This window comes from Aptenodytes forsteri, unplaced genomic scaffold (assembly GCF_000699145.1).
Source record: "Aptenodytes forsteri isolate BGI_AS27 unplaced genomic scaffold, ASM69914v1 Scaffold9, whole genome shotgun sequence".
NCBI classification, from domain to species: Eukaryota; Metazoa; Chordata; class Aves; order Sphenisciformes; family Spheniscidae; genus Aptenodytes; species Aptenodytes forsteri.
The window spans coordinates 5051637-5062756 of NW_008796217.1; the positions used below are offsets into that span (position 1 = coordinate 5051637).

Sequence of the window (11120 nt, forward strand, 5' to 3'; positions counted from 1 at the left end):
CGCGGCCGGAACTCGCGGTGGCGCAGGGGAGTCCCGTGGCGTCAGGGCTCTTCTCTAAGGTTTTAACTCCTCGTCTAAACATTAAAAGTAGCTAACGCTCTTTAAACGCCCGGTGACGCCCAACAAGCCCTTGTTCTTGGGGAGAAATGACCCCCCCGTTTGTTTTTCGCTTCAGCGCGTGCAGTAGGTAAGGTAGCATTGCTTGGGTCAGACTAGGCCTCCTCATTATCTTAACCCGGTTAACGGCATTTGATTAGAAGCTGTATGTGATGTTAGGCACGCACTGCTTTAAAGACACTTGCATTTAACTCTCCACTCCTTTTATAAAATGCAGGCTAAGTGGCTCAAAACAATTAAAACGACTAATTTGGGTCAGGATTTAAAGCAGGCTCCATTAAAAGAAAGGTGCGTTAGTAAGTGCTATTTTTAGCTTTTTTAATAATGCTGCTGCGTGCTTGTGCTGCCACAGGAAAGAGCAGGTCTGTGCATTTTAGCAGGAGCGCGTTAGCCCTCCGGCCGCACGTGGTCCCCGTACAGCTCCCTGTATTTTACCAAAGGCCTGGCGATGCCACGGTGCCCTTTTCATGAGGCGAAAAGCAGCCGACCTGTTGAAGCCTGTATCGTAGGCGTTGGCAGAGCTGTGCTGCAGCCTCTGCCCTGCTCCAGCGTGCTGGAGGCGTGCGATCAGACCAGCTCCCGACCTGGCGGTGGCTGAGGCAAGCTGCGAGAGAGGGGCTGCGGCGCAGCGCTGCAGTGTTACTGCTTGGCACGGTCCTCTCCTCCCGCCTGAAGTACTTGTGCTCAGCAGCGGCCTTCTGCCGTCACTTGACTCACTATACGTGGGGTCTGGCGGTGTTACCTTCAAGGGACCTGGCTGTGTGTTTCATGGCTTCTGGCCAACAATTGAACGGTTTGTAGCCAGATCTCAGGATGTGGTGTAAGTGCTATGGCACTTTATTGGGAAAAGGGTTTTCTGTCAGAAGATTTATGTTTTTTTCTATTAGATTACAAAATTAAACATCACAATTAGTGATGTTCTACCCATAAGTGTGAAACGATTGCAATCTGAAATGCTTTTTTGTTTATTTTACAAGTCTTTGAAGGTGCCATTGTGGTACATCTTGCTCAAACGCGCTTGAGGAACTGTCCCCTGACAGTCTAAATACCCCAAGGCTGATAAGGGGTAGGTGGAGGTAGAAGGATGAGGAGTCTTGTCCAAGGTATGTAATTGCCTTGGTGACAGAACCAGCAATAGTTTCTTGACTCCTTCTGTTCTGAGTTTTCTGGACCATTCTGCCTGACGTAAAGGTTGAGGTGACAACATGACTTAACATGATAATGGTAGGACATACACTTTCGGTTGAACACACACTTTCTCCCTTAGAAGAATGAAGCTGTTAATGCTCATTGTTGATATCTCCAGCCAGCTGGTGGTTAAAGCCCCGGGGGGAGTTTTGCAGCAAAATCAGAGGGTGCCTCGCAGTCCACAGTGGTGCAAAGTCATACTCACTAGCAGCTTAAGCTAGAAGAGCCCACTAGAGGCATTCACAAAGTGAATGTGTGTCTATGCCCTGTCTGCCGTAACACATACTATTCCTCATTACAGACACGGAAACTACATCCCTTTCTGCAGGGTTGAAAATGGGCTTTCATGTAAAAGACAGGTTATTAATGTAGCGTACTGGGAATGTTTTCCACATTGGCTGCTTTATTGTTGTGTTTGTGTCTTTTTTTTTTTCCCCCCAGTTACAGGAATGAGCTTGAAGTGATTGATTTCCACCATGTTCTCGCAGTGCTCGCGGGATCTATTAAAGATTGCAAATCTTCATCTCCAGAGTCTGAATTTAAATCTGCGTTTACGAAACCACAGGAGAGCTTTCAGCAAGTCACTGCCTGCATGTCGAAGGAAAGTAGTTGTTACAGGTATTGGCTTAGTGTCCCCTCTTGGTGTGGGGACTCAGTTAGTGTGGAAACGCCTTCTCCAAGGAGACAGTGGGATTGCATCGCTAGACGGGGAAGAATATGCAGGCGTCCCGTGTAAAGTGGCTGCTTGCGTGCCAAGGGGAAACGAGGAGGGTCAGTTCAGTGAAGAAAGCTTCGTGTCAAAGTCAGAGATCAAATCCATGAGTTCCGCCACTGTGATGGCCATCGGTGCAGCAGAGCTAGCAATGAAGGACTCCGCCTGGTCTCCCCAGTCTGAACAGGATCACTTAAGTGCCGGTGTGGCAATTGGGATGGGAATGGTTCCGCTGGAAGAGATTTCTAATACAGCCGCTTTATTTAAAACAAAGGGTTATAACAAGGTCAGCCCGTTCTTTGTCCCAAAGATTTTAGTCAATATGGCAGCAGGCCATATCAGCATTAAATACCAACTGAAAGGGCCGAATCATGCTGTGTCAACTGCTTGTACCACAGGCGCACATGCTGTTGGAGACTCCTTTAGATTTATTGCCGCTGGTGATGCTGATGTCATGTTGGCTGGAGGGACTGAGGCTTGCATTAGTCCTTTGTCCTTGGCTGGATTTGCAAGAGCTCGGGCCCTCAGCACGAGTTTTAACTCAAGCCCTAAAATGGCATGTCGACCGTTTGATTCGCAGAGGGAAGGGTTTGTAATGGGAGAGGGTGCTGCTGTGCTGGTCTTGGAAGAGTATGGACACGCTGTACAAAGAGGTGCTAGGATCTATGCAGAAGTTTTAGGTTATGGACTGTCTGGTGATGCTTGCCACATAACGGCACCTAATCCAGAGGGAGATGGTGCATTCAGGTAAGAATTCTATGTTGATTATGATGGCTACTTCATATGTTAATTATAGTGGGTACATTTGTTTCTGTTATTGTATGCTTTTCCTAGAGAAATGCTGTTCAATCTTGAATTAATATTCCGAAAGCCTGAAAACTTTAATATGAAAAATAAAAGAGCTTCTGGTAAGGTTTTGCCCCAATTTTGTTTTTTTAGTAACAAGGTGAAGGCCAGTCCTTGCTAGAATCAGCCTTTTTGCATAGAGTTACAAAAACTTTCTTCATGTGAAAATATTTTGTGTTTGGTGCCTACAGCTGTTCACACAAATAAGTCTCAACAGAAACCTCTTTTTTAAGATTTTTGTGGTACGGTAGAACCTTTTCAGGTTCTCCTTCACCCTTTGTCCATAGAGAAGAGAGACCCCGCTGCAAAAGCAGGTCATATCACTTGTTGCGGTCTGAAAGGGGAATAGCGTTCCTAAAGAAATCCCAAGTGATGAAAGCTGTAGAGCACTTGGAGGATCTAGTTTGTTAGAATAATTACCGTACATGTAATTAGCATTAATTGTGGCTATTTTTATTTAGAAAAAACTTCAGCTCTTCATAGGGAAAGTGTTTAGATCATATGCCGGTGCTAAATCGTGTTTAAATACTTCATTCTGATGCAGCTAAGAGTGTTGGTGGAGCGGCATAGCAGAAATACACTTTAGTACTGTTCAGTGAGATGGTAAAGCTTCATCATTGTTAATCTCATCAAAAACAGTTCACAAGTAGATGATATTAATCTAATCTTTATCATTGACCTAATTAAATTGTCAGTTAAATTACATGTGTAAGTTTGTGAGCTTTGTGTAGGCTTAATAATATTGCTGACACTGGAATCTTTAGTATTAGTTTGCATTATTCTGAATGTATGTGAATATTTAATAACGAAATTCAACATATCACTGCACAAATAGATCACACTTCTGCATGGTATTGTAAAGCTGTGTTTGCATCTTTTTTGGGTTAACAGATTTTTCAAGAAGTGTAACATACCAGGTTTCCCTCTGTGGTATTTGATTCATATTTAGTTGTTCTGCAGACTTAGGTGTGAGTTGAGTGATCAGGAGTGTCTTATCTCAGATTTTCAGACTTGTTTACCCTTGAGATGATATGGCAATATATTGTAACAGAATTTTTGTCTGTTTTATGATTGCAGTAGCATATAAATTAAATTCACAGTGGGAAGTAGTTGAAAGTTAATCTTGGTATCTCCAAAATGTTGAGCCTTTCCACCCTTGAGGTGAGATAACACATTTTAATACAGTCTTCAAACCAATAGTTCATTGCTGCAGTGGTGTATGGATTAAATCTGAAATGTATATGTTTCTCTTACTTTTCTGTAGGAATTTTATTTGCCACGTCAAAAAATTTCAGGGGAATATATTTTTTGTCATCTTCTAATAACTACTTCAGTTGGAGACTAATATATATGTTGGAATAAACCTGCAGGAAAGGAGAGGCAAAGCCAGACTCAGAAGTGTGGATATAAAGTGTGTTCTGCACAATTAATCTGTTGTCTCCTTAAGTAAATATGTTCCTTGCAGCTGACGTATTTAACTAAATTAATGTATCTGTTTCCCTCATGGTTGATCAGTAATCTTTTTTGCCTGAATGTTGGCTCACTGGCTAGTGACAGTGAGCATCAGTGGCCTCCAACCTAAGCTAAGCTGGATCCTTCTGACGGTAGAAGGCTGTACTGGAGACATTTAAATTTGTCCAGCAGCCTGTGCTATCTTTTTTTGAGCTTCCTTTTATTTACTTATTTTCATAAATTTCAAGAGTCAGTGGTCTTTTGCTCAGAGATACTTCGTTAAGCTGTGTGTGCAAAGAGAGATGTGCGATTCATCTCCTTCTTTCTGTGGGAAATCTGTGAGAAAATCACAGTATGGAGCTGTATCGATCCTTCTGTGGTTTTCATAAAAAAGCGTGTTTTATAGAGGCAGTCACAGTCCACAGGTCATCAGGAGTCGGAATGGAACATACCGTGTCAGGGTAGAAGAGTGTGACTTTTAGTAAATTTCATTTTATATGTAGGAATTTGTGCTATCTCCTTGACATGATCTAGCCTCTGGAAAGCATGCAAAAGAAGCTCATGAGGAGGATGACTGCAGAATTTTTCTTTCATTTCCCAATATTTTTGTTCGCTAGAGCAATTTTTTCCCTAATTCCCTAATACTGTAAATATGAGGGCAAATAAAATGTAAAAACTAGGGAATCTTCTTTTCACTTACAATGGGAGGGGGATTTCTTGGACCATTGTACTGAATATGTTACATTAATGCATCACTACACTAGAGAAACTTCAGTGGAGGGAACCTAAATTTTTGTAATAATTTCAGGTAGTTATTTCTCTCTCAAATGTTTTCAAATTTTGCATTGAAAAGGGTCTTTGATATATTGATGTGGTCTGTAGAGATTGTTTGTTATATCTTCTTTCTTTCTCTTTGTATTTTTCCCAGCTGTGGAATTTTTAGCAGCAAGTCTGATTTTACAGTGGGCCTCACCACTACTGTCTTTCTCAGGCGGCTAAATGTAGATGCTAGTGTGTTTAGTTAGATGAATCCATCTCTTGTCATACACATCTCTGGTAAAGTATGTCATGCAGATTTTCACACTGATAAACATTTTAAAACGTCCTATACTTTTGCTTTCGGTTCGCACATGTGTGTTGGTGACAAATATAATGGGAAATTCAGCATTCTGTTGTCTTTTTTTCCTTAGGTGTATGGCTGCAGCAATAAAAGATTCTGGGATCAAACCTGAAGACATAACATATGTCAACGCACATGCAACTTCTACACCTCTAGGAGATGCTGCTGAGAATCAAGCAATCAAGAGGCTTTTTAAAGATCACTCACGTAATATTGCAGTTTCCTCAACAAAAGGAGCAACGGGACATCTCTTGGGGGCTGCAGGAGCTATTGAAGCAGCTTTTACTGCACTGTCCTGTTACCATGGGATTTTGCCACCTACTCTAAACTTACAGAAAATAGAGGCAGAGTTTGATCTCAATTATGTTCCATTAACAGCTCAGGAGTGGAAAACTGAAAAACGGCGTATAGCACTCACAAATTCATTTGGCTTTGGCGGTACTAATGCAACTTTGTGCTTTGCAAGTGTTTAACCTGTGCTGTGCATGTTGTGAAAAATGGCACTGACAATGATTTTGTGTACTGCCACCCTTGGTGTGTACTGTGATCTTTTCTCAGCTTTGAGAATTGCTCGTTTGATACGTAAGAACTTTATTCGCCCTAACATTTACATCAGTTACTCTTTTAGGAAGAGGGAACTTCTTTTACTCATTTTAATAAAAATAAAAAAAAGACCTATTCTTTTTGTGTGGTAAAGAAGTTTTTGTTCTTGACTAGAAGAGGAGACATTGATCATTCTGTGTTTTTACTTCACTAGAATAAATTTTTCATATGCATGTGATACAGAAATTGCTCGGAAACATTTATGCAAAAGGGAGGCGGGCTAACAAGTTAGGACTCCACAGTCGTGACTTCATGACTTACTGCGTGGTGATACAAGGTTTATGACTGAGCTCCCCTTTGTTACCCATTCCATTTCTAATTCTGCCTTTTTCCTCATTGTAAGTTGTTTCAAATATCATAGACTTATGCACATTCTTCCACACAGATGACATTCAGGAGACAATAATATAGGAGTTCATAAGATTTCTGACAGTGGTTAATTTTCTTTTCAGCTTTATTCGTTTCCATACGTTGTGTTACCTCATTAGCCATGGTGTAGAGCAATAATAGTGAAGGATGCATGCAGCATGGCCTATACATTTTCCATGTGGCACAGGGATAGAATTAGTAGGTGATAACCTGTTTTGTTCTGAAATTTTGGACAAGAATAGCAAGGTAGATACTCAAGTATGGTATTGAGGATTTAAAAAGTAGTTACACAGAAAGGAAAAAGACTCTTGAAACCCGTGGTTGTTCTGCCAAAATGGAAAAATAGAACTAGCCAAACCTGGAAAAACAAGGAATCTTTTAGCAAAAAAAAAAAAAGCATATGCAAGAAATAAATCTGGGTCTTGTGTTGAGGATGAGAGAAGAAAGAGAACAGGAAAATGAAATTATACCGAAAGCTGACATATTGATGGTGGTTTAGGTTGTCTCTTGTAAAGAACAAGTAAAGGACTTTGGCTGTTCCTTCTGGCACCAGTCAGCATCTTAGCCAAGTAGTGCCTCGATCGATAGCACAGATGTGAGCGAAGTCGGACATCCCTATTGGTGGGTTAGTTTATTAAAACACTTTTCACCAGTTTTCTTTTTGAAAATGTCAGCCTTAGCCTTTGACCCGTGTAAGTGGAGGGAAAGTAATTCAATGGATTTAAAATAAAGGACATATAAAGTAGCTATACTATAAGTAAATTTCATTCTGGAAAGAGATTACTAATGGGCTATCATGAGGCTTAGCAGTACCCTAAAACCTCATTATTTATATAAATGGTCTGAATGGTGATATGGAGCAGCATAATTTTTGCATTTGCTGTCTTTGCTAAATAGAAAGTTAAAGAGAATGATGAGAAAAATGCAGTCGGAGAACGATTAAGACTCTTTCAGAAGCTGAGCTCATACAGAACAATGCAGTCCAAAATAGATTAATGAATAATAAGCCTGAAAGTAAAATAATATATTACCAAAGGGAAAATGTAAAAGCATACAAACTAGAGAGAGTATGAGAATTTGCTGTCGGAAAAACTACCTACAAACCTCTTAGCTTGTGATAATTAGTAGTAGCAGTACAATGAACGAGGATCTGGATTGCATGCAATATAAAAGGCAGAATGTAAAATTCAACATTACTCTCTGAAAATTATATGCAAAAAGGAATTGCTTTAAAGAATCCAGCCTTCAGGAGAGAGCTAGCAGCAGGATTGTGAATTTGGAGGGAATCATCCAGCGAGTTTCTTCTGGAGATAATATTTTTTCGGGTAGTTGTAATCCAGGGTGGAATATGGGAAGACTAGATAGTGCTGCATTATTGTGGACCTGACGTACAGTCTAACTAAACTCACGCAATCTTGTTACATAGCTGCAGACCTGTAATTATACTGTGACACAGAGAGATGCTTCCCTTTCCCGCTGGTAGCAGACATCGTGGCCCCAGGAGTGCTGGATGCAGACTCTTGTGTACCAACCGTGAAAAGACAGATTATACCATCACACAGAAAAATAAAACAGAAACTGAAATGATTAAAAGATCTTTCTCCTTACTTCAGCTCATTGCAATTTAATCATCTGCTGCAGGTAACCTTTAAACCATGTGACAATAGTTATTTTAGGTGTTTTGGTTATGGATAATTTTAACAGGCCTAGATAGAGTAGTGAATAGTGTGCCCTGTAGGGAATTAAGATTTTTAAAAAAATGAATGGAGAAAGTTTAACCCCTGTCTATCTGAATTTTGTTTGTATAGGTTTCATTTTTATGTACTTGTTTGGAGTCATCTCTTTTTATCACATACCCCACTGAGCTGGTCAGGGACAACTTACTGCTAGTTACTGCTTTATTCTGGTAGCTGCAAACATAAAAGGAAAATAGATCTCTCACTATTGCTAAACTATTAAGTGGGCAAATTGACCAACATATTAAAACAGAATGCTTTCCCTTAAAATGCTCCCTTCATCTTAATAATCAAGAGATGTAATGGTCCAGAGTTTGGATTAAAAAGGCTTAATATTTAGACTCATAAGCTTGGAGCTACTTACAGTCTGATAAGCAAAGCCTGGAAATGCCGGTAGAGTTTATTTTGAAGCTTCCTTCTGAAGTGGTGCAACACCCTTGTGAGAGCCAAATGCTCCAGGCAGGATCACAGAGTGGCCGAGGCTGGAAGGCACCTCTGGAGATTGCCTAGTCCAGCCCCCCTGCTCAAAGCAGGGCCAGCTAGAGCAGGTTGCTCAGGGCCATGTCCAGCTGGGTTTTGAGTATCTCCAAGGATGGACCCTCCACAACCTCTCTGGGCAACCTGTGCCAGTGCTTGGTCACCCTCACTGTAAGAAGTTTCTTACATTTAAATGGAATTTCCTGTATTTAAATTTGTGCCCATTGCCTCTTATCCTTTCACTGGACACTACTAAGAAGAATCGTCTGGCTCCCTCTTCTTCATTCCCCCCATCAGGTATTTATACACCTTGATAAGACCCCCCAGAGTTTTCTCTTCTCCAGGCTGAACAGTACCAGCTCTCTCAGCCTCTCCTTGTATGTCAGATGCTCCAGCTCCTTCATCATCTTTGTGACCCTTCGCTGGACTTGCTCCAGTACGTCCATGTTTCTCACGTACTGGGGAGCCCAGGGCTGAGCCCAGCACTGCAGATGTGTCTCACCAGTGCTGAGTAGAGGGGAAGGATCACCTCCCACAACCTGCTGCTGCTGCTCTTCCTAATGCAGCCCAGGATGCCTTTGGCCTTCTTTGCTGCAAGGGCAGCTGGTCCATCAGGACCACCAGGTCTTTTTCTGCCAAGCTGCTTTCCAGCTGGTTAGCCTGAGGGGGAATAGTGCATGCAGTTAAGCCTCCTCAGGTGCAGGACTTGGCATTTCCCTTTGTTGAACTCCATGAGGTAGCTGTCAGCCCATTTCTCCAGCCTGTCCAGGTCCCTCTGGATGGCAGCGCACCCACCTGGTGTATCAACTGCTCCTCCCAGTTTTGTATCATCATCCAACTTGCTGAAGACTTTATCCCATCATCTAGGTCATTAATGAAGATGTTAAACAGTACTGGTCCCAGAATACATCTCTGGGGTACTCCACTAGTGTCTGGCATCCAGCTGGACTTCACGCCACTGATCACAATCCTTTAAGCCCAGCAGTTCAGCCAGTTTTCAGTCCACTACACTATCTACTTATCTAGTCCATACTTCACCAGTTTGTCAGTAAGGATGTTATGGGAGACTGTATCAAAAGCATTGAAACGGTGATGCTTTTTAGCAATTCAACTGATGTTAGAAGAAACATCTGTCTGAATATACATATCCCCTCCACAAAAAACTGCAGACTGTGATTCCTGGGTGCTACTGATAATCACGTCAGGTTTCCTTGTTGAAATGTGCATTGAGACTAAGAATGTGAATGTCGTTTGAGAAATCTCTCAGTCCCAGTTATTTGTTCATTGGTGAGGTGGAAGCCAGGTAAAAATAGATTATTTAAAATACTATTTTGATTTGAATCAAACAATTTTACTTAAACTAATCTTTTTAGAAATAAATACATTTGAAACAAAAATTGGAATTATGACAACGTACATGAACTCATTTATTTAAAGGAACCTAATAAAAAGTTGTGTTATAAAAAAATGCAAACAGTATATGTTTGCTGAAATCTTACAAAAGTCAAGCCACTGCTCAGGGTTAATTACTGGCTGTCTCTAGGAACAGTTTGTTAAAATTATAACCGCATTTCATTTTGGACTTCCATAGCTTGTTCTGCAAGTGTAGTGAGAATATATTCCCCAATTGCAGTTTACTCAGGTGAGTTTAGTTCGATGTGCATAAGTGTTTTTCATAGACATACAGCACATTTTTTAGTAATTAAAGAATTTATAAAATAATGTCTTGCCAGTTCCTAAATGATTTCAAATTAACCTCCAGTTAAAGCTTGAAAGAAGTCCTGAGCAAAAGGTTTTCTTTTCAGTTAAAATATGATTCATAGTTTTCTAATACGATAATAAAAATTAAGGGTAAGTGTATACTAAACTGTAATTATTTCAAGGCATATAGAGCATCCTTTTGAACAAAAAGCTAACTAACGGAATGACTGTATTTAGTCGCAGGTCAGCATGTTTTCCCACATATCAGCTGATGATAGTTTGCCTTTCTCTAGCATGGAAGCTCTAAGTGTACTTTGGATCATATTTCATGATTTCTCAAGCCGTGAGTGAGCCTGTGGTGAAGAGAAGTGTGTATTACAAAACCATGGGTGGCTGGTGATCGGCCTTGTCCCGTCACCCTTCCCACCATGCCTGACAGCCGGGGCCGTGGGTAGGACAGCCGTGCTGGCGTCCACGCCGAGTCCCTTGGCTCTGTCAGTGTTTGGGTGGCATCTTTGTGGGACCAGCCTTTTGAGTTTTGGGACCAGATGTGGCATGGGAGATTAGTTGGTACAAAAGGCTCCAGGAGGTTCGCTCCCAATTCTTTGTGACCTGATTTGTCTTTCCTTTTCTGTCTTCAAGATTGTTTCTGTTTGTCCTGGTTTTGGCAGGGATGGAGTTAATTTCCTTCCTAGTAGCTGGTACAGTGCTGTGTTTTGGATTTAGGATGAGAACAAAGTTGATAACGCACCGATGTTTTAGTTGTTGCTGAGCAGTGCTTACACTAGCCAAGGACTTT

The 11120-nt window shown here is 41.3% G+C and overlaps 1 protein-coding gene across 2 annotated transcripts; it reads left to right on the forward strand.

Moving 5' to 3' along the window:
• Nucleotides 1–6: 6 nt before the first annotated feature.
• Nucleotides 7–6126, forward strand: OXSM (3-oxoacyl-ACP synthase, mitochondrial). 2 transcript variants are annotated; one of them, XM_009288618.2, is made up of 3 exons: nucleotides 7–187; nucleotides 1747–2764; nucleotides 5506–6126. In XM_009288618.2, exons 2-3 carry the CDS (start codon nucleotides 1782–1784, stop codon nucleotides 5906–5908), a joined length of 1386 nt encoding a protein of 461 aa, XP_009286893.1. In that variant the 5' UTR covers nucleotides 7–187; nucleotides 1747–1781; the 3' UTR covers nucleotides 5909–6126. The 2 variants fall into 2 exon arrangements, with proteins under 2 accessions (XP_009286893.1, XP_009286895.1); XM_009288620.2 differs by having other exon boundaries at nucleotides 7–183.
• The last annotated feature ends 4994 nt before the right edge of the window (nucleotides 6127–11120 follow it).

Coding starts and splice junctions, on each gene's coding strand:
- OXSM (XM_009288618.2), top strand. CDS start 1,782: ATGTTCTCGCAGTGCTCGCGGGATCTATTAAAGATTGCAAATCTTCAT. Junction 2,765..5,505: donor GAGGGAGATGGTGCATTCAG/GTAAGAATTCTA, acceptor TTTTTTCCTTAG/GTGTATGGCTGCAGCAATAA.